Below are 25,567 nucleotides of genomic sequence, written 5' to 3'. Positions count from 1 at the left end.
ATTTTGACTTGTTTTAAGGACATTACATCAAAGTTGGATCAGCCTGTAGTGTGGTTTTCCACTTTAATTTTGAGTGTGACTCCAAATCCAGACCTCCATGGGTTGATAAATTTGATTTCCATTGATAATTTTTGTGTGATTTTGTTGTCAGCACATTCAACTATGTAAAGAAAAAAGTATTTAATAAGAATATTTCATTCATTCAGATCTAGGATGTTATTTTAGTGTTCCCTTTATTTTTTTGAGCAGTGTATATTGGACACACCTACTCATATATATATATATATATATATATATATATATATATATATATATATATATATATATATATATATATATATATATATATATATATATATGTTTTCATAGAATTAAGCATAATGAGTATAGCTCTAATTGCAGGAAAAAGCTGTTTCAGGTGTTTGAAAAAAGAAAAAAATCGCAACTTTAAGGAAGGGGTTACCCCCCCCCCCCCCACCCAGCCAGCCACTACTTTGTGCCCCCTCAAATTGCCGGGTGCATGACGCCAATGCGCACACACACAGACACACATACAGTATACACACACAGTTAGCTCTGCGCGGGTGGAGCCTAATTGTGTCTTGAAGGATTTCACCACCCGAGTCCTGGCGCGCACAACACAACACACACACTTTGCTGTTGAGGGTGATAGAAGTCATCACGCAATGTGAAGACACGACTTGGATGCAAAAGATCTAATATATGACGAAACGTTAGAGCATTATACGGCCTACGTGAGTTCGATTGTGTATTTTAATCATATCAGATATATACCTGCGTTTTAGTGGAAAGTTTGGGATCTCTCGTTCTAAGTGAATGAACTGGGAAAGCACTGTATTACAACTTGGATGAACAGGTTCTCTCCTCGCGCCCCGGGACATGTTTTATTGGTGTTGGGTAGGGAATTATTTTATCATATAATTAGGTGGCAAAACACCTCGCCTCCACCATGAAGAGCTCAAGAGGTACAGTAGCGACGCCATCTTTCCAGTCCTCTCCAAGGGCTGCGCGGCAGAGCGAGTGGCTGCGGAGCGCTCTGGCCCACCATCACTGCCCCGACCCCGGCGTGGAGAACGAAATAGTGGTCCTGGCCACGGGGATTGACCAGTACCTCCAGGAGGTGTTTCACCACTTGGTTTACCCCAAACAAGACGACGTGGTCTCGGCAGAGGACTTCACTGTGCTTTGCTCAGTGCTGGGGCTTACCGGAGAGGAAAGTGAGACAAGAGATGGAGAGAAGGAAGAGGAGGGAGATGATGATGAGGAGGGTCAAGGTATTTGCTCGGGGCTCCCTCGCGAGCTGGCCTTTAGGGACTTCCATTCGCGGCTATGCGGTTATTTCCGCGTCCGAGAGCGCGACGGAACTGGACCTGGGGTCATGCGCCTCCCAGTTACAGAGGAGACAGAGCACATTGAGCGCGAGATCCGGCTTCGGTGGCCGCGGGTCAGGCGAAGGAAATGTGTCAGTTTCGACCTCACAAGAGAACAAACCGGGAGGAGGCCCGTGCCCAAGGCGCACAACCGTGAAACGGGTTCATCAGAACTACATCATAAAACAGGTAAGCAATTGGCTATAGCATATGAACTGGACTCTAAAATGTCTGAACTGTTATGGTTGCAGGTTCAAACTCTGCTGTGCTCCAGCTGCCCTCACCCCTCAATTGCTACACTGTCTGCTGAGCTCACTCATTAGGAAGGATTCCTCATGCATTATCTCCAATTGAGGATACTAACACCATTCCTTTTGAACAATTCTCATCTCTCCCACCTCTAGGCCAGACAGAAACGGAGTGTGTGGCTCTGAGGGAGCTGGTTGAGGACCTGCGCTCTGCTCTACAGGGCAGTGATGCTCGCTGCCTGGCTCTGGAAGTCGCATTACGACGACAGAGGGGCCCAGCCAGGCTTACCATGCACCACTCCAATGAAGCGACTTCAAACACACATACACCCTCAAACATACCAATTCCAAATGCCCAGGGACGAGAGAGGGGTGCACCTAACCCCCCAAAAGAAGTGATCCCAAATCCAAACCCCCAGGGCCGAGGGTGCGGGGTGGGGGAAGAGAGGGTAGCAGGGAGACGGGGCTCCAAAGACCCTATCCTCAGGGAGCTGCAGCTGATTCGCTCCTCACGTGACGGACAGCTGGAGGAGGCAATCAGGTTCAACCAGCGGCTGGAGGAGGAGCTTGGCTGGGCATATGGGGAGGCTCGCAGGCTGGAAGGGGTGGAGTCTCGTCTACGGCAGGAGAACGCTGAGATCAGGTTGGTTTTGGTTGACTGATTTGTTTGTTGATTGATTAATGGAATGGCTGGTTGATTGGTTTGTTGACTGACTCATTGATTGTTTGATTGACAGGCGGAGAACAGAAGAGGCGAGGGAGGCTCTCAGAGAGGGGCTCAAGAAGGTGAGACTGATCCAGAAACAGGCTCAGGACGTTCCTCAGCTCCAGAGCAGAGTCACACAGCTGGAAACAGACATTCAAGGGTACAGGTAGGTTATACAACATCCCCGTCCCCGTCCCCAAGTCTAGGCCTGGAGGTCCACATAGGGTGCTGAATAAATGGGATTATGTTTGGTTAATATTCACCTCTATATCACATCACTGTAGCCTATATCACCAACAGCAACAACATAGCAACAATCCAGCTTAGGTTCTGTCCTCTATACTGCTGATACAGTATATTAACCACATAAACGGCAAAGTATTATTAATTGAGGACACATTTATGACTGTGTTGAAATGTAAAGTAGTCATTAGTGGGGTAAGTCAAAGGCCCTGCCTCTCTCTGGTAGTGGTATCTGCAGTGGTTTAACAGCTTGGCTAACAGTGTGAAGCTGTAATGCTCTCATCGCGAAACATAAGAGACCTTTACTACTGTAGTGTACACACTCACACTCACCAGCAATGTGCACAAACAGTAATATTTGACCCATACTGTGCCTAACCTTTGACCTCTCAGATCACAGTGCACCTGCAGAGGAAGCCACGCCTCACCGCCTCGAGAGCCCATGGACGACACCTGCCTCCAGCGAGCGGTGGAGGGGAGAGCTGCCTCGGACGAGGAAGAGGAAGAGAGGGAGAGGAGGAAGGAGGAGAGGGAGGAAGGACAGTGCTGCCTTTTGGAGGTGAAAAGGCTCATCAACAGACTGCACAACTGTGGTAAAGGGTGAGTGCAGGACACACACACGCACACACACATACACACACACACACACACACACCTGTAGCTGACTCTCTTCTCCTCTTCAGGTGTCAGAATACAACAGCCCACCACTTGCTACTCTCCCAGAACCTCCTCCTTGACAACCAGAACAATCTCCATGGCAATGACCTCCTCACGATCCCCAGGGGGCGAAGCCGCAGAGGTCACACTTATCAGGAGGAGAGGGAGACCGAGTTAGAGAAGGTGAGAGAGAACTAGAGGGGTTCTTAGGGCCAATTCCATTTTTATTTAGCTCCATCCAGAGAGAAAGAAAAAAAGGAAGACTTGGAATTGATCCTGGAACATATAGAGAACTAGTGGCCAGTGGGAGGCAGTTATAGATACATTTCCTTGTTTACCATATCTGAAGTATGCAGCAGATGGTGTCTCTGAGAGTACTTTAGATACAACTAATACTGTTTTAGCTCTATTCAAGCAGACTAATGGAAGCCTGTCTGGCACAGCTCACTATCCATTATTTATTGTGTATATATTATTATTTCTTCATTGACTGACTTCTGCTTTTTCTCTCTTTCTCTCAATTCAATTCCATTAAATTTGCTTTATTTGCATGATGTAACAATGTACATATATTGCCAAAGCTTACTTTGGAGATTTACAATATTAACATTCTCTCTCGCGCGCTGTCAGAGGCATGAGGAGGTGGAGGGGTTGAGGTTGGAGGTTCAGATGGTGGAGACAGAGAGAGTACGTCTGTCACTTTTGGAGGAGAAACTGACAGACACACTAACACTGCTACTGCAGCTACGCATCAAGGTACACATATACTGTATACACAAGCAAGAACAGTAAACACAAACAGATCCTCGGAACATTCTGATTGTTTGTTATACCAGCCTTTCTAGTTCTGGAGTGCCACCTAGTGGTATAGTGTGTGTAAAGACCTGTGTATGAGTCAAGCCTTTCCCACGCTGACATTTCTCGCTCATCCTCTCTGGGCAGGGTGTCTCTCGTAGGTCTCTGGGGAAGATGCTGATGGACACTCTGGATGTCTGCAGCAAGAGTGGACATAGCCCATCCCATGTACTGCAGGTGGTCAATGCCTTCTGTGCCCAGCTTTCGTCCAATGAGCTGCTGCAAGATGGGGTAGGAGTGGGAGGGGAAGGTGGCGGGGTAGGAGGAGAGGCACGAGTATCTGTGTCTACAAGCCAGAGACCCTCAAGCACCGCCAAACCCCTTGCGCATCTCCTGTTTAGACAACACACAACCCTCTCTTCTCACCAAACTCCCCAACTCCCCTCCATGAACACTACATAACTGGTCTACAGCTACAGTACACTCCTAAACCTCCTTCTGATTATGCTACTATACCACTTCCTCTTGTATACCACTTCCTCTTGTATACCACTTCCTCTTGTATACCACTTCCTCTTGTGTACCACGTCCTCTTGTGTACCACATCCTCTTGTATACCACGTCCTCTTGTATACCACGTCCTCTTGTATACCACGTCCTCTTGTATACCACGTCCTCTTGTATACCACGTCCTCTTGTGTACCACGTCCTCTTGTGTACCACTTCCTCTTGTATACCACGTCCTCTTGTATACCACGTCCTCTTGTGTACCACGTCCTCTTGTGTACCACGTCCTCTTGTGTACCACATCCTCTTGTATACCACTTCCTCTTGTATACCACTTCCTCTTGTGCTTTAATCGACATCAACGTCTTCGGCATATACCACTTCCCCAGGAGTAGGCCTAGCTATGACTGTATATATGAGAGGAAGATACTACAGGTTCATCTCTGTTGCTCTGGGGCTATAACAGTTTCTGTCTATGTACTGCTATATGTACACAGCAGATTTAGCCTTTCATCTCTGTATATCTATTCTGTTGTGTTTGTTACTAACATGGCACTTATGACACAATCATGATTATTTATGCACATTTATATATTCATATTTATACTAATGGGACAAGTTTGATTAGCTATGTATTATGTTTTTGTCTTTCTGTGTCATTTGACATGTTTTGTTAGTTTACTTTAAAGCTTTGTAGAGGAGCACACTAGTGTGATGACTGTGTGATGACTGTGTATGTATGTCTTCTGATTGTACATTAGATACACTGCTTACTCTACATCAGGTACAGTACTTTATACTCTATTCATTATTTATCAAATCTCTCATTGAGATTACACATCTTTTCACATGAGGGACCCAGGAGACCTGATTTATAAACATGTAACATTCTAATTATTGCAGTTATTGTAGAGGACAATTAATACATGAATTAATAAAACCTCATAAAATGTGCATATAGTACTATACTATGTGTTTTTTTTCTCTATACAAATGCATATCTACTGTGGTTGATTATAGGGAATCAACAGGTGTCTTCACAACATTCAGCTGCTACATTGTACTTAGTGCTCAATATGAGCTCAGAGTTCAGACATTTCTATCTCTCATATGACTGTGAGAACCAGAACTCAGGGTGTATGTGTGTGTCTTTGTTTGTGAAACAGCTGAAAGCACCAAACGTGAGTGTGTGAGCGAAAGACAGAGGTATAAAGCTACTCTGACCTTTGTATGATATCCGAGCAAGGCCACTCATATCCATGATACATTTACATTGTATCCTCAGAAAGGCATAACCGCACCTGACACACATACTTGACGTCCAGGTCTTAGGTTCTATTAATTCAGGTATAGCCCCCCATACAATCACACACATAGTGACTCACAGTAGACTACAGCAATACAGAAGAGTGGTACAAAATAATATAGTCCTTTATTTCCAGCAATTTATAAAGTCCTGCAGATTGTGAACCCCACTACAGTTACAGGGTTACAGAGGGGGACAGCAGGGGGAGCACACAGTTCCAAATACAGTGTATGTGTTTGTGTGTGTAACCAATATATCTGTATGGACATTTTGTGCTAGTGGTGTGTGTGTGTGTGGGGGGGGGGGGGGGGGTTGAGGAATGAGGTTATAGAGAAATGATCCATCCGTTATACATCTGTGTTGTCTGACCACTAGTCTGTTCTAGTCAGAGCCTTCTGTTTACAATATCCATCTATTCATTTATGTTCTCAATTGAAGGTTCTGGCCTTAGTGGTTCCCAAACACCGCAGCCATTGCAACCATGCAGCCTCTCTCATAGACTATTTATTCATTCATTACATTACAACATCAAATCAAGGTATGTCAGTTATTAATAAAAGCTAATTAGAGAGATTCTACTCTGTGGTGAGCCTAGCTCCTGATTGGTTACTATGTGTTGAGCTTGGCTCCTGATAGGTTAAGGCCTTCTATGTTTGGGTCCCTGCCTGAGAGCAGGGGATGTAAGGTGTGTGAGGTTCATCAGATATTAGGCACCCACACTGTTGTTTGTTAGCCTATGCACTAATCTACCGTGGCAGCTCTGAAGCTCTACTGGCTGGATACAACCCCAAAAAAGGAAGAACAAAAAAATAAAATGAGAAACAATTACAAAAACAGTGACACAGAACCGAGACAAAATTAAATGAAAAATAAACACCTTATTTATAGAATAAATATAGTATTTACAATTTGCTTTGTGTGCATCTAAAAATAAATAGACAAAGCATTCCTTCCCCCTGAAGAAGTATTCACAACCTCTTATCCGTACTGGGGCAGAACGCTGGCACAGGTTCAGTAAGGCAGCAGAGAGAACCCAGGTTCTAGATCCAGGGTTCCGCTTCAAGAATACAGAGGACAGGTTTTAGAATAGAATCTTGGATACAAGCTCTAGAATCCAGAAGGTATGTATTCTATAATCATGGACACAGGTTCTAGAATCAAGAAAATACAAATTCTAGAATCTAGAAAACACAGGTTCTACATTAGAATCTTGGATACAGGTTCTATAATCTAGATGAAGCGAATAGTGAACAGCCTCTATCAGTATCAGCACTGTCTCATATTCACTCATATGACAATGTCGCCCTCTGGTGCCTGTGTGTGTATATTACAGTACCTTCCAACAGTGACACTATACCCCACTGGGGCTGCCTCAATCATAAACATGACATAATCGTTCTCTAACACTTAAGATCACAGAAGGGTTAAGAAAAATTATGAAGTTAAAGAATACATCTAATAACGGACACAACTTCCACTTTGTAAAATGTGTCAAACCTAAGAAAGATACATTATCTTTTAAAGAGAAGGAAACTTAACTCATAATGCACAAGTTTTGCATATTCATGTTATGTGCCCTGCACATGCACTCTGCTGGCCCCTTAAAACAACATATAAATTGAACACCAGATAACAAAGCATCAGATGATAACACATGCATTTCACCATCAAGCTGGGCTCTGCTGCTTACGAGAATTAGAGTGTCTATACTGACAGTATGTAAATGTGGTTAGGATAGGAGGCCATTTTGAAGCATGGCATCTATGTGGCAGATATTGTAGGTCAGCTGCACAGTGTGTATGTACAATGCACAACAGACATTAAGGAAGTGTGGTAGTCAGCATGGACAGGCCTTGAGTTGCTTCAACTCAAGAAGATCGTTGATGTTGTTTGTACCATTGGAGAAAGCTTGAGAGAGCGAGAGAGACAGAAAGAGAGAGCGAGCTGTTTGCATGATATTCCTAAGCAGGCAATATTGGTTTGACAATTCCTCCCTCAACATCCTGTCTTTCCTCACTAACTAATGAAGCCCATTAAAGCGTTCTAATCAGAACACACCAAACAGGTCTTGTCACTACAGCATTAGGCAACAGCGTGATCAAGTGGATAACTTTCACCACCCTATAACATATGCTCCTAAGTCCTTGCACTAGATAGGATGTCACCTGGAATGGCCTCTGTCTCAATAAGCGCTCTGTCCCTACCCTCTCTGACCTCCCTCTAGCCTCCCAGTAAGGCCACTCTAACCTCAGTGAATCCAGTGATAAGCAGAGTTTTGTGTGTGTGTGTAACCAACAGGCTGCTACAAACAGATGGCCAGCCTGACAAACAAAGCACAATTTTCTGTCTAAGTGTTTGTGTGAAAACAAAGAAACAAATTTAATTGAAGAAATGTCACAATCGTAGCCCTTTAGGAGGATTTAGGGGAGAACAACGAGGTGCTGAAACCTTGCTATTGAGCGTTGAGGCCTCAAGGACCACTAAGGACATGGTTGGCAAGAATTGGGGTTGACTTTAATTCAAGAAACAACCCTCCAACTGAGTGTGAAACATAATGTGGCACCTGACTGAACGATCTGGCACCTCCTTGATGACCTATGAAACATAATGTGGCACCTGACTGAACGATCTGGCACCTCCTTGGTGACCTATGAAACATAATGTGGCACCTGACCGTACGATCTGGCACCTCCTTGGTGACCTATGAAACATAATGTGGCACTTGACCGTACGATCTGGCACCTCCTTGGTGACCTATGAAACATAATGTGGCACCTGACCGTATGATCTGGCACCTCCTTGGTGACCTATGAAACATAATGTGGCACCTGACCGTACCATCTGGCAGGACCTATGTCCATGGACTAGGTTGAGGTTGCCTCTAGCCACTGATACAGGGTCAGTTATGTTTTCAAACTGATTCTAGATCTGTGCTTAAGGGCAACTTCTACCCAGAGTTGTTCAAACTTCCTGTTTCTGTTTAGGTTAGTGTTCAGACATCCTTTGACAGGGTTGGGGGGTTGTTACCTAAGCGGATTCAGGTCTCTACATTCTCGTTTGGGCCCCTGTGGAGCTGCCCCCACTGAATCACTACTCTCAAGGCAAGGCTAATTGAAAGGGTCCCTTAAAAATGTATTCATCTCTTTATACGTATAGCACTTGGTGATTAAGCATTTTAGGCTTGTGTGAGTTTTTTTTGCTGTCTGTCTGTCTTCATTTCAAGTCTTTAAGATTGATCTCATCTTTACAAATGCTGCCAATGTGACTGGCCCAAGGGAGAATGTCCCCATTGAAAATAATGAGGATTCACCCACCCAACGGTAAAACAGATATAGATTCATATCAAATTCACTATTAACAAAAATAATCATAATCATCGTCATCATAATAACAATAAAAACAATAGTAGTAGAACTCTTATTTAGTCAAATAAAGAAAAAATGGCATAGTCTGTGACCCAGGGGGAGGGGTTTGGGGGGAGATTGGAGGTCAAGGGGTCAGGGTTGAGGTCTGGGTCTGAAAGTCATTCAGTTGTTCCGATGTCCAGAGGGAGATACTGTACAGTTCAGTTGTTCAGGTTGTTTCCGGTGAGCCGGAATTGATGCTGTGTATGTATGCTGTCCAGGTGTGTGTGTTCAGTCTCCCACGTCAGTGTCTCTGTCTCCAATGAGCCAGAGGACATGGAAGCAGAGGGCCAGGAAGCCAGTCCCCAGCAGATCTCCCAGGGCCGTCAGGTAAGGAATAGAGAAGTTATCAGGGTTCATCCCCCTACTCCACATCCAGTGGACCATCCAGTCAGCCAGGTACAACAGGATCAACACCTAGAGACAGAGAGGGAGAGTCGTGAGGGTGTGTGAATGTGTGTGGGGGTGTGAGTGTTTGTGTGTACCTGCAGTAATGCAGCAGCCATGTAGAAAGCTATGAAGATGGATGTTAGCGTGGTGTGTCCTCCCTGCATGGAGTTGATGGTGTAGAGGAAGACCAGGTGACCTGGAGCAACCAGGAGGAAAAGCACCCGTGCCGAACGAGAGTTCACATCTGGGAAAGAGAGAGAGAGAAATCAATTAAGTCAATATCAGTCAATATTGTACCTTTTTATAAAACAAATCAATACTCACTGGAACCAAAAAAGGAGGTGCAGGGGGTGGGGCATTTCCTGGGGTTGGGGTCAGGGTCTCCCATGGGGATACCATTCATGTGCAGATAGGTGGAGATTCTACTGGCCTGCACCGCTACCAGGTTACCTCCCACACCTGGCATACACACAATACAGCACACATATCAGACAGACATAGTGTACATGTCACGTTCCTGACCTGTTTTCTCTTGTTTTGTATGTGTTTATTGGTCAGGGCGTAAGCTGGGTGGGCATTTCTATGTGTTGTGTTTCTATGTTGGGTTAAAGGGTTAATTGACCTTGTATGGCTCTCAATCAGAGACAGGTGTTTTCGTTTTCCTCTGATTGAGAGACATACATAGGGAGGTTGTTTCTCACTGTTTGTTTGTGGGGTGATTGTCGCTGTGTCTATGTCGATGTTCTATGTTGCATGTGAGCCGGAATTGATGCTGTGTATGTATGCTGTCCAGGTGTGTGTGTTAGTTCATTCGTAGCTTCACGTTCGTCAGTTTTGTTATTTTGTTAAAGTGGTTTCGTTTTGTGTTGGTTCTCTTCTAAATAAAAGAAGATGGCTTATTTTCCACATGCTGCGCCTTGGTCCTCACTCTCTACCTTTGACGATCGTGACAGAATCACCCACCAAACTAGGATCAAGCAGCAAGGAAAAGGGCAGCGACAGCAGTGGGAGAAAACCCAGGACTCCTGGACTTGGGAGGAGATCCTGGACGGTAAAGGACCCTGGGTTCAGCCAGGGGAATATCGCCGTCCCAAGGCGGAGTTGGAAGCAGCGAAGGCAGAGAGGCGCTGGTATGAGGAGGCAGCGCGGCGACGCGGTTGGGAGCCCGAGAGTCAGACCCAAAAATTTCTTGGGGGGGGGTACACGAGGAGTGTGGCAAAGCCGGGTAGGATACCTGAGCCAACTCCCCGTGCTTACCGTGGAGTGAGAGGGTGTCGTACTGGTCAGACACCGTGTTATGCGGTAAAGCGCACGGTGTCCCAGGTACGCGTGCTTGGCCCAGTGCGGGCTATTCCACCTCGCCGCACTGGTAGGGCTAAGTTGGGCATCGAGCCGGATGTCATGAAGCCGGCCCAACGCATCTGGCCACCAGTGCGTCTCCTCGGGCCGGCATACATGGCACCAGCCTTACGAATGGTGTCCCCGGTTCGCCAGCATAGCCCAGTGCGGGCTATTCCACCTCGCCGCACTGGCAGGGCTACGGGCACCATTCAACCTGGTAAGGTTGGGCAGGCTCGGTGCTCAAGAGCACGTGTCCTCCTTCACGGTCCAGTATACCCGGTGCCACCTCCATGTACCAGTCCTCCGGTGGCAGCCCCCCGTACCAGGCTGTCTATCCGGGTTCTCTCTCCAGCTGCTCCCACCTGTCCAGCGCTGTCAGAGCTTTCCTCCTCTCCAGCGCAGCCAGTGCCTATACCACGCACCAGGCGGCCTCTCCGTCTCCTCCCTACAGAGCTGCCCGTCTGTCCAGAGCCGTCCAGCCAGGACCTGCCAGAGTCCGTCCAGCCAGGACCTGCCAGAGTCCGTCCAGCCAGGACCTGCCAGAGTCCGTCCAGCCAGGACCTGCCAGAGTCCGTCCAGCCAGGACCTGCCAGAGTCCGTCCAGCCAGGACCTGCCAGAGTCCGTCCAGCCAGGACCTGCCAGAGTCCGTCCAGCCAGGACCTGCCAGAGTCCGTCCAGCCAGGACCTGCCAGAGTCCCTCAGCCAGGACCTGCCAGAGTCCCTCAGCCCGGAGCTGCCCCTTATCCCGGTGCTGGCCCTTATCCCGGTGCTGCCCCTTCATTTAGGTGGGTTTAGTTGGAGGGTGGTCATTGGGAGGGGGGATACAGAAGCGGGGAGTGACTATGGTGGTGTGGGGACAGCGTCCGGAGCCTGAGCCACCACCGTGGTCAGATGCCCACCCAGACCCTCCCCTAGACTTTGTGCTGGTGCGCCCGGCGTTCGCACCTTAAGGGGGGGGTTATGTCACGTTCCTGACCTGTTTTTTCTTGTTTTGTATGTGTTTATTGGTCAGGGCGTGAGCTGGGTGGGCATTTCTATGTGTTGTGTTTCTATGTTGGGTTAAAGGGTTAATTGACCTTGTATGGCTCTCAATCAGAGACAGGTGTTTTCGTTTTCCTCTGATTGAGAGACATACATAAATTCCCAATCTGGCCCTCAAACCATCATGGTCACCTAATAATCCCCAGTTTACAATTGGCTCATTCATCCCCCTCCTCTCCCCTGTAACTATTCCCCAGGTCGTTGCTGCAAATGAGAACGTGTTCTCAGTCAACTTACCTGGTAAAATAACGGTAAAATGAAAAAAAAATACATAGGGAGGTTGTTTCTCACTGTTTGTTTGTGGGGTGGGGTGATTGTCGATGTTCTATGTTGCATGTATGCACTAGTTCATTCGTAGCTTCACGTTCGTCAGTTTTGTTATTTTGTTAGTTTGTTAAAGTGGTTTCGTTTTGTGTTGGTTCTCTTCTAAATAAAAGAAGATGGCTTATTTTCCACATGCTGCGCCTTGGTCCTCACTCTCTACCTTTGACGATCGTGACAGTACAGGGCATTCGGGAAAGTATTCAGACCCCTTGATTTTTTCCACATTTTGTTACATTAGAGCCTTATTCAAAAATGGATTAAATAAAACATTTCCTCATCAATCTACACACAATACCCCATAATGACAAAGTGAAAGGTAACAAGCCTATCTCTGACCTTTTTAACCCGTTTCTCCTCTCTCACGCTCTTCTAAATTTACATCAACAACATAGCTCAGGCAGTAGGAAGCTCTCTTATGATACAGTCTTATACTCAGCTGGCCACCACCCGGATTTTGTGTTAAACGCTCTATAACAAAACTTTCTTAGTGTCCAACAAGCTTTCTCTGCCCTTAACCTTGTTCTGAACACCTTTAAAACAAAGGTCATGTGGTTTGGTAAGAAGAATGCCTCTCTCCCCACCGGTGTGATTACTACCGCTGAGGGTTTAGAGCTTGAGGTAGTCACCTCATAAGTACTTGGGAGTATGGATAGACGGTACACTGTCCTTCACTCAGCACATATCAAAGCTGCAGGCTAAGGTTAAATCTAGACTTGGTTTCCTCTATCGTAATCACTCCTCTTTCACCCCAGCTACCAAATTAACCCTGATTCAGATGACCATCCTACCCATGCTAGATTACGGAGACATAATTTATAGATCGGCAGGTAAGGGTGTTCGAGCGGCTAGATGTTGTTTACTGCGACCTGTACGCTCTCGTTGGCTGGCCCTCGCTTCATACTCGTCGCCAAACCCACTGGCTCCAGGTCATCTACAAGACCCTGCTAGGTAAAGTCCCCCCTTATCTCAGCTCGCTGGTCACCAAAGCAGCACCCACCTGTAGCACGCCCTCCAGCAGGTATATCTCTCTGGTCACCCCCAAAACCAATTCTTCCTTTGGCCACCTCTCCTTCCAGTTCTCTGCTGCCAATGACTGGAACAAACTACAAAAATCTCTGAAACTGGAAACACTTATCTCCCTCACTAGCTTTAAGCACCAGCTGTCAGAGCAGCTCACAGATTACTGCACCTGTACATAGCCCATCTATAATTTAGCCCAAACAACTACCTCTTTCCCTACTGTATTATTAATTTATTTATTTTGCTCCTTTGCACCCCATTATTTCTATCTCTACTTTGCACATTCTTCCACTGTAAATCTACCATTCCAGTGTTTTACTTGCTATATTGTATTTACTTCGCCACCATGGCCTTTTTTTTGTTGCCTTCACCTCCCTTATCTCACCTCACTTGCTCACATTGTATATAGACTTATTTTTCTACTGTATTATTGACTGTATGTTTATTTTACTCCATGTGTAACTCTGTGTTGTTGTATGTGTCGAACTGCTTTGCTTTATCTTGGCCAGGTCGCAGTTGTAAATGAGAACTTGTTCTCAACTTGTCTACCTGGTTAAATAAAGGTTAAATAAAACAACAACAAAAAACATTTGTCCATCAGATTTGCCACCAATGCTCCTTACAGGACACATCACTGCACTCTATACTCCTCTGTAAACTGGTCATCTCTGTATACCCGTCGTAAGACCCACTGGTTGATGCTTATTTATAAAACCCTCTTAGGCCTCACTACCCCCTATCTGAGATATCTACTGCAGCCCTCATCCTCCACATACAACACCCGTTCTGCCAGTCACATTCTGTTAAATGTCCCAAAAGCACACATATCCCTGGTTCGCTCGTCTTTTCAGTTCGCTGCAGCTAGCGACTGGAACGAGCTGCAATAAACACTCAAACTGGACAGTTTTATCTCAATCTCTTCATTCAAAGACTCAATCATGGACACTCTTATTGACAGTTGTGGCTGCTTTGTGTGATATATTGTTGTCTCTACCTTCTTGCCCTTGGTGCTGTTGTCTGTGCCCAATCATGTTTGTACCCTGTTTTCTGCTGCTGCCATGTTGTGTTGCTACCATGTTGTCATGTGTTGCTGCTATGCTGTGTTGTTGTCTTAGGCCTCTCTTTATGTAGTGTTGTGTTGTCTCTCTTGTAGTGATGTGTGTTTTGTCCTATATTTTTTATTTAATTTATTTTTAATCCCAGCCCCCATCCCCGCAGGAGGCTTTTGCCTTTTGGTAGTCTGTCATTTTAAATAAGAATTTGTTCTTAACTGACTTGCCTAGTTACAGTAAATAAAGGTAAAATAAAAAAATCCTTGATGAAAACCTACTCCAGAGCACTCAGGACCTCAGACTGGCGAGAAGGTTCAGCTTCCAACAGGACAACGACCCTAAGCACACAGCCAAGACAACGCAGGAGTGGCTTCTGGACAATTTTCTGAATGTCCTTGAGTGGCCCAGCCAGAGCCCGGACATGAACCCGATCGAAAATCTTTGGGGAGACCTGAAAATACAGCAGCGGCGCTCCCCATCCAACCTGACAGAGCTTGAAAGGAACTGCAGAGAAGAATAGGAGAAACTCCCCAAATACAGGTGTGCCAAACTTGTAGCGTCATACCCAAGAAGACTTGAGGCTGTAATTGCTGCCAAAGGTGCTTCAACAAAGTACTGAGTAAAGGGTCTGAATACCTGAATATTACATTTAAAAACTGTGCTAACATTTCTAGAAACTGTTATTATGAGGTATTGTCTGTAGATTGATGAGGATTATTTAAAAAAAAATCAATTTTAGAGTAAGGATGTAACATAACAAAATGTGGAAAAAGTCAAGGGGTCTAAATACTTTCCAAATTCACTGTATCAGTGGTTGTGTATCAGTGGTTGTGTGCAGAGTATTCAGTGCCAGGAGAGAGTCTTACCGTTGATAACAGGAGTGAAGACAGCCATGCCAGCGAAGTTGGGGTTGGACACGGTCTTATCTAGGATCAGACCCCCAACACTGAGGAGAGCACAGAGGAGGGGAGGTGAAACACAGGACAGACACAGGTGAGAGATGAGAGGTAGGTGAAACAGGTAGGAAAACAGTGACACAGATGAGAGGAAGTGAAACAGGTAGGAGAAGAGTGACTCAGATGAGAGGAAGGTGAGACAGGTAGGAGAACAGTGACACAGATGAGAGGTAGGTAAAACAGGTAGGAGAAGAGTGAATCAGATGAGAGATAGGTGAAAAAGGTAGGAGAACAGTGACACAGATGAGAGGTAGGTAAAACAGGTAGGAGAAGAGTGAATCAGATGAGAGATAGGTGAAAAAGGTAGGAAAACAGTGACACAGATGAGAGGTAGGTAAAACAGGTAGGAGAGGAGTGACTCAGATGAGAGGAAGGTGAGACAGGTAGGAGAAGAGTGACTCAGATGAGAGGAAGGTGAGACAGGTAGGAGAATAGTGACACAGGTGAGAGAGAGGAGAGACATAGGTCTTGCACCTGCTGATTGCCATGGCAATGATGACAGGTTCCCAGCCTGAGTAGAGCACCTCTCTGGTGGAGGGGATCCTCCGAGCGATCAGCACCCACAGAGGGGTCAGCGCCACAAACACAGCACACACCAACGGGTTGGCATAGTCGTTAAACTCTATAAGAGAACACACACAGGAGTCAGCATCCTTGTTACGCTATACACACACACACACACTTCATCAGCTCAATATAAAAACGGTTATCAACGCATGGTACACAACGCTGAAATGTGTTAATACTCTTCCAACATGAGTGTTTCCATCTTTTTATATGTGATGGTGAGGTCAATGAGGTGTGGTGTGAAAAACATGTTATTCTGCATCACACGTCACAGGGTTTGTTGACAGTGAAAACACTATCACTGAACTAACAGTAGATGGCATAGTTGTGGGGTCACACACTCCTACCACTGTGAGGTTAGTGGTGGAATCAAACCTCAAGTAGGCCTATGTTAAAATAAGATCCCTTCTATTAGTGTCAAGCCAGGAAGGGTCGAATTAAAGTGTTTCCATTGGGACATTCACTGCCTGAAATGGCCGTTCAGATACTCAGCCATACTCACACCCTGGGGTGAGACAGATAAGTATAATGCAGAGTGGGTGTTGGTGAGATGTGTGTCTGAGTGTGTCTGTATCTCAAGCATGTGTTCTATTTAGTTCTGTGATCTCAAGTGTCTGTGTGTGTGTGTGTGTGTGTGTGTGTACCCAGCTCCTTGTACAGTCCTGTGCTGATGCCAGCCAGCAGAGAGAGGGTGATCAGATCTCCCAGACTGGCAGCGATGGGCGTGGCCACATTGTCAGGGTTGATGCCCACCTTCCTGGATGCGATGATTACACCAATCATAATAATCCCTGCAGACAGAAGGAGGGGCTTAATGTTAAACACACCAATCATAATCAGCTTTATGGAAATGTGTAACATATAATGTCCATTTTCATTTGATCACAGTTTAACCAGTGTTAAATCGTATCTGGGGTTACTATGTGATATGAACAATTACAGTCTGAAAAATGTTTACAGTATTATTTATATAGTTATTCTTCTAGTGGTACCTAGTATCAGAGAGGCGATGAATGCGGTTGCCACACTGGAGGCACACAACAGGATAGCATGTCCCAGTCTAAAGTTCCCTTCTGGGATCCAGCCAAAAATCACTGCGGCGATGGACGCCAGGAACCCTACTACCGTGGCCTGGACCTGGGAGAAGGCAGAGAGAGAAGGGGTACTGTAAACTATACTGTACGTGTGTGTCACAGTAGTAAAGGTCTCCTCGACCTGAGGAGGATTAGTGTGTGTGTGAGTGAGTGAGTACTGTACTGTAACACCCTGGTGAGCTGACCCAGCACACAGTTAACCCCCCTAGCAGGTTATGTGACTGACAGGGATCCAAAGTGCTGAATTTAGGGGGCTTCCAGGATCCAGTCCAATATTGCACATAAGAGCACTTGTATATCTGACTGTGTCCAATTATGGTAACAAAATGTCGCCTTACCAGGACACACTGTGATTGGACTTATTTTGTTATTTTTTATGTCGGTGTTCCATCATTCCATGCACATGTTTTGTTTCAGAATGTGTTGAATGGTTTTCTGTTTCACAGTGTTCCATGCAGGTGTGGTGGGATGTTATAGTGTTCCATGTGCAAAAGAAACGCACACCTGTTTAGGCGAGGTGCTGGCTAGCGGAGTAGAACACTTGAAAAAGAAAAGGAGAGCCGCACACTAGGAGCTCAGATGCAATAATTGAATAACCCATTGACCAACGTTTCGACAGACAAGCTGTATTCATCAGGGCATAATGATGAAGACAGTTTGTCTGTCGAAACGTTGGTTATTAGGATATTAAATTATTGCATCTGAGCTCCTAGTGTGCGGCTCTCCTTTTCTTTCATAGAGTGTTCCTTACCTGGATGAGGGCGAGGTTTCCAACGATCATCTTCCACATGTCCTTGGCTGAGTCCATCTGACCAATATTAGCCTGCAGAGAGAGACGCAGGAGACTGTAAGAGAACGCAAAACAACTATAACACAGATTACCATGAGACCAAGACCACAGCACTCAACTATGTCTGACTGGCCACGGTTTGAAAAGAGGAAAAGTAACCAGAATCATGATGTGTCAAAAGCTGAGAATCTGTACAATTGAGTATGTATACATGTACATGAAAACGTGTGTGTGTGCACTGTGTCATAGGCCCCAGGTTCTGTCAGAACAATCAGGTTTCAGTTCTCCTGACAAAGAAGCTCTGACCTCTCCACCCTGCGGCCGACTCCACTTATCTCATATCTCTTTACACTCCCACCCACCCACCCACCCACCCCCACCCACCCCCACCCAGGAAAGCAGTAAAGTAAGACTTTGCTACATAAAAAATGCATCCATCCTTCCTCCTTCCAGTCCTGGAATGGGGGTTACCCAACATAGCAATATCTGGGAGCCCTACACTCAATCCACCTGCATCACAAGTCAAAAGTCAGGACAAGAAAGAACTGGAAAAGCTTATCACATTCTGCTGTGTTTGTCAGGCTGTTTTCCCACAAACCAGTGGAAGGAATGTGTGGATTGATGTGCTTAATAGCAGCAGTGAGCTACTAATTCTAGTTACTACATAGTTCTAGGAATACATTCTTAGAAAAAAGGGTTTCCAAAGGGTTATTTGGCTGTCCCCATAGGATAACCCTTTATGGTTCCAGGTAGAACCCTGTTGGGTTCTACCATCTAACCCAAAAGGGTACTTCCTGGAACCAAAAAGTGTCCTTTAAAGGGCTCTCCCACGGCCGGCTATAGCCTTTTGGGCTAGAGCTTTTAGATCCCCCACCTTGCGGCAAAACATTTTAGTGGCCACCCTCTTGATGGTGGAGAGAAATTAATTTTTTTCAAGGTTAATTTCCTGCAATTCTACACATTTTGCCATGGGGAGTAGAGAAAATGTTGCAGTTTTAAAGCAATTTTTATGCTCTTCTACTCATTTTGCCATGGGGCAGAGATAATTTGTTTTGCAATTACAAATGTGCACTTCCTGTAATTCTACACATTTTGTAATGACTAATGCCATGTTATAGAATATCTGAATGACTAACAAAATCAATGGGGGCCCACTGGAGGTCAAGGCCCCTGGGCACGTTCCCTGCGTGCCCGGTCGGTATTCGGCCATGATTACTTCAAGTTTAGATAGCTAGACCTTCACACTTAGACTTTTCGCAAAATACCCTGGGCTACACATATTACTGCAATGTAAAGTTGCGAACTTGTCACGTCTCGACCGCTACCTCGTACAACACTCGCCCGACAGTTGCCCCCCTTTAAGCAGCAAAGTGTAAACAGAATTATTTCGTTAAGCCAACACTCTTACAGTTAAAATTGTAATAGCAGAGCAATGTTTTAAAAAAAGCTGAAATGTAGACATTTTCCTTATATTTGAAACTTGTTTTATTGAATTACCTGTAATTGTAGTATCACCATAGCTTTAAATCTCAAAATGTTTTTCTTTGCTTGACTGTATTGAGCCACCAGGCAAGAAGCAACTCCCAAGGGAATTATCAATGTTTTCAGTCTCTATTTGCTTTTACCTCATACAATGACTTCTATGATATTGATCAAAATTGAGCTGTGGACCAAGAATGTTGCATTGCCAGCTACAACGAAAGGTAAGGCAATGATTTAATGTAAATTCAAAAGTAGATATCTCTTTCGCCACACCACTCCTCAGACTCTCCTTCATCTCTCGTAGTGTGAATATGGCCTAACTACCAATCAACATTTTTTAGTTGACATGACTAATTGAGTGACTGTCAGTGACTGATATAAGAGAAAAACTGCTGATGCACAACCATATTTTAAATTGCACCTGGTGTATTGTACTATTCTTACTCTCAATAGTAAGTTGTCTGTCGGCCCTGCATTAAAGACCAAAATTGTTTATATTTTTTACATTTCACCTTTATTTAACCAGGTAGGCCAGTTGAGAACAAGTTCTCATTTATAACTGCGACCTGGCCAAGATAAAGCAAAGCAGTGCGACAAAAGCAACAACACAGAGTTACACATAAACAAACGTACAGTCAATAACACAATAGTAAAGAAAAATAGAAAAATCTATGTAAAGTGTGTGTAAATGTAGAATAGTAGGGAGGTAGGCAATAAATAGGCCATAGAGGCAAAATAATTACAATTTAGCATTAATACTGGAATGATAGATGTGCAGCTTATGATGTGCAAGTAGAGATACTGGTGTGCAAAAGAGCAAGAGGGTAAGTAAAAATATGGGGATGAGGTAGTTGGGTGTGCTATTTACAGATTGTCTGTATACAGGTACAGTGATCGGTAAGCGGCTGACAGCTGATGCTTAAAGTTAGAGAGGGAGATATAAGAACCTAGCTTCAGAGATTTTTGCAATTTGTTCCAATCATTGGCAGCAGGAAAGGCGGCAAAAGTAAGTGTTGGCTCTGGGGATGACCAGTGAGATATACTTGCTGGAGTGCGTGCTACGGGTGGATGTTGCTATGGTGACCAGTGAGCTGAGATAAGACAGGCTTTACCTAGCAAAGACTTATAGATGACCTGGAGCCAGTGGGTTTGGCGAGGGCCAGCCAACGAGAGCATACAGGTCGCAGAAGTGGGTAGTATATGGGGCATTGGTGACAAAACGGATGGCACTGTGATAGACTGCATCCAATTTGCTGAGTAGAGTGTTGGAGGCTATTTTGTAAATGGCATCGCAAAAGTCAAGGATCGGTAGGATAGTCAGTTTTACGAAGGTATGTTTGGCAGGATGAGTGAAGGAGGTTTTGTTGCGAAATAGGAAGCCAATTCTAGATTTACTTTTGGATTGGAGATGCTTAATGTGCGTCTGGAAGGAGAGTTTACAGTCTAACCAGACACCTAGGTATTTGTAGTTGTCCACATATTCTAAGTCAGAACCATCCAGAGTAGTGATGCTAGACGGGCGGGTAGATGCGGGCAGCGATCGGTTGAAGAGCATGCATTTAGTTTTACTTGCATTTAAGAGCAGTTGGAGGTCACGGAAGGAGAGTTGTATGGCATTGAAGCCCATCTGGAGGTTTGTTAATACAGTGTCCAAAGAAGGGCCAGAAGTATACAGAATGGTGTCGCCTGCGTAGAGGTGTATCAGAGAATCACCAGCAGCAAGAGCGAAATCATTGATGTATACAGAGAAAAAGTCGGCCCGAGAATTGAACCCTGTGGCACACCCATAGAGACTGCCAGAGGTTTGGACAACAGGCCCTCCGATTTGACACCCTGAACTCTGCCTGAGAAGTAGTTGGTGAACCTGGTGAGGCAGTAATTTGAGAAGCCAAGGCTATTGCGTCTGCTGATAAGAATGCGGTGATTGACAGAGTCAAAAGCCTTGGCCAGGTCAATGAAGACGGCTGCACAGTACTGTCTTTTATCGATGGCGGTTATAATATTATTTAGGACCTTGAGCGTGGCTGAGGTGCATCCATGACCAGCTCGGAAACCAGATTGCATAGTGGAGAAGGTACGGTGGGATTCAAAATGGTCGGTGATCTGTTTATTAACTTGGCTTTCAAAGATTTTAGAAAGGCAGGACAGGATGGATATAGGTCTATAACAGTTTAGGTCTAGAGTGTCTCACCCTTTGAAGAGGGGGATGACCGCGGCAGCTTTCCAATCTTTGGGGATCTCAGACAATACAAAACTATTTTGGCAGATCATTTTAGAAGGAGAGGGTCCAGATTGTCTAGCCCAGCTTATTCGTAGGATCCAGATTTGCAGCTCTTTCAGAACATCAGCTGTCTGAATTTGGGTGAAGGAGACGCGGGGGGGGGGGGGGGGGGGGGTTGGGCAAGTTGCAGGGGGTGCTGAGATGTTGGCCGGGGTAGGGGTAGCCAGGTGGAAAGCATGGCCAGCTGTAGAAAAATGCTTATTGAAATTATCGATTATTGTGGATTTTTAGTGGTGACAGTGTTTCCTATCCTCAGTGCAGTGGGCAGCTGGGAGGAGGTGCTCTTATTCTCCATGGACTTTACAGTGTCCCAATAGTTTTTGGAATTAGTGCTACAGGAAGCAAATTTCTGTTTGAAAATGCTAGCCGTAGCCTTCCTAACTGACTGAGTATATTGGGCATATCGCGGGGCTATTCGATGCCAATGCAAAACGCCACAGGTTGTTTTTGTGCTGGTCAAGTCTGGGGTGAACCAAGGGCTATATCTGTTCTTAGTTCTACATTTTTTGAATGGGGCATGCTTATTTAAGATGGAGAGGAAAGCACTTTTGAAGAGCAACCAGGCATCCTCTACTGACGGGATGAGGTTAATATCCTTCCAGGATACCCGGGCCAGGTCGATTAGAAAGGCCTGCTCGATGAAGTGTTTTAGGGAGCGTTTGACAGTGATGAGGGGTGGTCGTTTGACCGCGGACCCATTATGCACGCAGGCAATGAGGCAGTGATCGCTGAGATCCTGGTTGAAGACAGCAGAGGTGTATTTAGAGGGCACATTGGTCAGGATAATATCTAAGAGGGTTAAAGGAAATTGGGAGAAATAAAAAAATATAGCAGTTTCATTTCAGGACAAAAAAAATGATAGCTGTGCCATAACAATTGCAAAATAGTTGGGAAGAGATATTCGATGTACCGATTCCATGGTACATTGTTTTTGAACTGATAAGCGAAACGACGCCAGATTCAAAATTTGAGGCGGGTCATGAGAAATCAAACTGGATGGACATCAGAAATAGATGGGAGAGGTTGAGGGTAGAAAGAGGACAGGACTAAAAACAAACAAAAATATAACTTAATGTAAAATAGATTGTGTCCGTAAAATGTATATAGTGTGTATAAGCTAGAGGTAGAGGCCTAAGTGTTTTTCATTAGTTTACTCCAATTAGGGGAGTGGTAGGGTTATCGAAAGAAAAAATATATAAAAAATAATAATAATTGAGAACTTCTCTTTTTCTCTAATGAGTAGGCTTGCATTTTGATTAATTCATACAACAATCACACCTGTGCATATTATTACATGACACTGATGTTTAAGATAAATCCATGTTATGTTGATAACTAATATTGAAAGGAGATATGAAGCAATCTAACTAGATTAGAAGGCCTAGGCTACTTCCTCTTAATGTAAGCTAAATGCATTGGACACAAATACTGGCATGTGATAAAGGATAACATGTCCAATATAATTATATAAATGGATATCAGACAAGAATATACACTCAGTGTACAGTTTATTAGGTACACCACCCTGTTCACAAAAATGGTTCGCCACGTGGCCGTGGCTTGGTATATAAAGCGTGCAGACAGGCATCGAGGCATTCAATTACTGTTTGATTGAACGTTGACCTAAGCGACTTTAAGCGTGGTATGATCGTCGGTGCCAGGCGCGTGGGTTCCAGTTTCTCAGAAATGGCCGGCCTCCTGTGTCTAGGGTTTATAGAGAATGGTGCAACAAACAAAACACATCCAGTCAGAGGCAGTTCTGTGGGAGAAAACAGGCCGTTGATGAGCGGTCGAAGGAGAATGGCAAGAATCGTTCAAGCTAACAGGCAGTCCACAAACAGGCAAATAACAGTACAACAGTGGTGTGCAGAACGGCATCTCGGAACCCACAACTCATCGGTCCTTGTCACGGATGGGCTACTGCACCAGATAACCACACCGGGTTCCACTCCTAAAACAGGAAAAAGTGGCTCCAGTGGGCAAGCGATCACCAACACTGGACAATTGAGGAGTTGAAAAACATTGCCTGGTCTGACAAATCCCGCATGCTGATGGCAGAGTCCGAATTTGACATAAGCAGCAGGAGTCCATGGCCCCATCCTGCCTGGTGTCAACGGTACAGGCTGGTGGCGGTGGTGTAAGAGTGTGGTGAATCCTTTTCTGGCACACGTTAGGTCCCTTGATACTGAAGAATTCAGGCTGTTCTGGAGGCAAAGGTGGGTCCGACCCGTTACTAGATGGATGTACCTAATAAACTGGCCACTGAGTGTCATTCAATTAAACAAATACAGCATTGTAATAGTATTGATGCCTTTGTCTCCTTACAGGGGATTAGACAGATGATCTGCGGTCACCAGATGCCCAAGCCTCAAAACCAGAAACATGTGGAGACATCAACATTTGTAATTTGAATAAATGTTAACATTTTTATTGGTTTTCTTGTATCTGTGCATGAGTCCTTAAAACCCAGTCCATTGTACAAAATAAGTCATTCACAAGTGAGGGACAGGGAGATTAACCTCCAACATTCATAAACTTGTTTGGTACATGAGGACAAATTCAATTAATTGTGGTCTAAATTGAAGACTTGCACACAGTGCAATCCCCTGGGACAGAAATCACATCTGTATTTTAGAATGAGCTTCATAAATTACAATGTCCTGACAAATCTGGATGATAAACAATAACATGGGTAATTCGGACTATTTCTATCTAACATTGTGATGTTGCACACTCCTAAATAATATCCTGGGATATGGTGATTATCCTGGTGGCTGGGAGGTTCCCGAGAAGTTCTTTACATCTGCAGGGTGTCAGGGTGAGATGTCCTTCAACCTGAAACAAGCAGACACAAGGGGGAAGAAATGAACCTCACTGCTCAAATTTCAGTGCTGGTTCAAGTTGCTGAAGCCGCAACAATGTCCCTCACTTAGGAATGACTTATTAATGTACAATCGTTTTGTTAACAGTTTTGCATATTTTTTCAGGTTTGGTAAAGTTGTTAAAAGTAAGAGTAGAATAACTTAGTGTAATGATTCTCCTCTTCGTCTGAGTAGGAGTAGGAAAAGTCGGACCAATGTGCAGCGTGGTAAGTGTCCATAATTAGAGTTTTAATAAATCAACATGAACACGGAACAAAAATAACAAAAAACACGAACAAACAACCGAAACAGTTCTGTATGGTGAAACACAGACACAGAAAATAACTACCCACAACCCATAGTGAGAAAACCGGCTACCTAATTATGATTCTCAATCAGAGACAACGATCGACAGCTGCCTCTGATTGAGAACCATACCAGGCTACACACAGAAATACAAACATAGAAAAACAACATAGAATGCCGACCCCAGCTCACGTCCTGACCAAACACAGAAATAGACAACATAGACATAAAACATAGAAACATACAAAGCAAACTATGGTCAGAACGTGACACTTAGCCTCTAATTTTAACTAGTAACACCAACCAATGTTGCAACACAATATTGGAAGGGAAGGTGGCAAGATAAAGTTAGCTAACATTAGATAGGTAAACAGACAGTGTATGCAGCTAGTTAGCAAAACAGAATGCACAAATAACTAGGCTGGCTAGCAAGCCTAGATTGAACAGAACACATCTAGCTGCATTTCCTAAGTCTTTCATCAGATGTTGTTAAAATATATTCCGTCCAAATGAATCGGCAGGACTGTTTTCTCCTGCCGAGCCAATGCAATGGAGTGAAATGCGAGTAGGTGCCCACTTCAGTCCCTGAAAACAAATGGAAGAAAACAATTTGTTACATGTGTTCAGCTGGCTAGCAAATTCACCATTTCATGATTTTAAAACTGTAAGGGTCTTCACAATTGACACATTGCTGAATCTATGATTAGTTAGTTTAGTTGTTCATCTCTAAACAGCCAATAAGCAGAATGAAATTGCCTGCTAGCTAGCTATCACATCCGACATGTTAGCTAACTTGACAACGGG

The 25,567-nt window shown here is 44.8% G+C and overlaps 2 protein-coding genes across 5 annotated transcripts in view; one reads left to right on the top strand and one right to left on the bottom strand.

Moving 5' to 3' along the window:
- The first annotated feature begins 598 nt into the window (after nucleotides 1-598).
- si:ch211-112f3.4 (EF-hand and coiled-coil domain-containing protein 1) lies at nucleotides 599-5,501 on the top strand. Its single transcript, XM_055869547.1, is given in 8 exon segments — nucleotides 599-1,580; nucleotides 1,796-2,282; nucleotides 2,377-2,511; nucleotides 2,982-3,188; nucleotides 3,272-3,428; nucleotides 3,876-4,001; nucleotides 4,188-4,409; nucleotides 4,411-5,501. Coding segments are annotated over 8 exon segments (2,025 nt in total). The 5' UTR covers nucleotides 599-970; the 3' UTR covers nucleotides 4,492-5,501.
- A 459-nt stretch (nucleotides 5,502-5,960) lies between these two features.
- Nucleotides 5,961-25,567, bottom strand: part of LOC129815594 (solute carrier family 41 member 1-like) — a 58,143-nt gene continuing 38,536 nt past the window's right edge. For 3 of the 4 annotated variants that reach the window (XM_055869549.1, XM_055869548.1, XM_055869551.1), the window contains exons 4-11: nucleotides 17,795-17,866; nucleotides 16,942-17,086; nucleotides 16,594-16,740; nucleotides 15,857-16,004; nucleotides 15,293-15,372; nucleotides 9,972-10,106; nucleotides 9,743-9,891; nucleotides 5,961-9,674 (exon numbers count right to left, since the gene is read on the bottom strand). In XM_055869549.1, the coding sequence (XP_055725524.1) occupies nucleotides 9,489-9,674; nucleotides 9,743-9,891; nucleotides 9,972-10,106; nucleotides 15,293-15,372; nucleotides 15,857-16,004; nucleotides 16,594-16,740; nucleotides 16,942-17,086; nucleotides 17,795-17,866 (1,062 nt within the window). In that variant the 3' untranslated portion in view covers nucleotides 5,961-9,488. Of the gene's footprint in view, nucleotides 9,892-9,971; nucleotides 10,107-15,292; nucleotides 15,373-15,856; nucleotides 16,005-16,593; nucleotides 16,741-16,941; nucleotides 17,087-17,794; nucleotides 17,867-25,567 lie in introns of all 4 variants that reach the window. The other variant, XM_055869552.1, reaches the window with a different exon arrangement.

This window comes from Salvelinus fontinalis, chromosome 18 (assembly GCF_029448725.1).
Source record: "Salvelinus fontinalis isolate EN_2023a chromosome 18, ASM2944872v1, whole genome shotgun sequence".
In the NCBI taxonomy this organism is placed as follows: Eukaryota; Metazoa; Chordata; class Actinopteri; order Salmoniformes; family Salmonidae; genus Salvelinus; species Salvelinus fontinalis.
The sequence above is the reverse complement of the archived record's forward strand: the minus strand, read 5'-3'. Positions and strand labels throughout refer to the sequence as shown.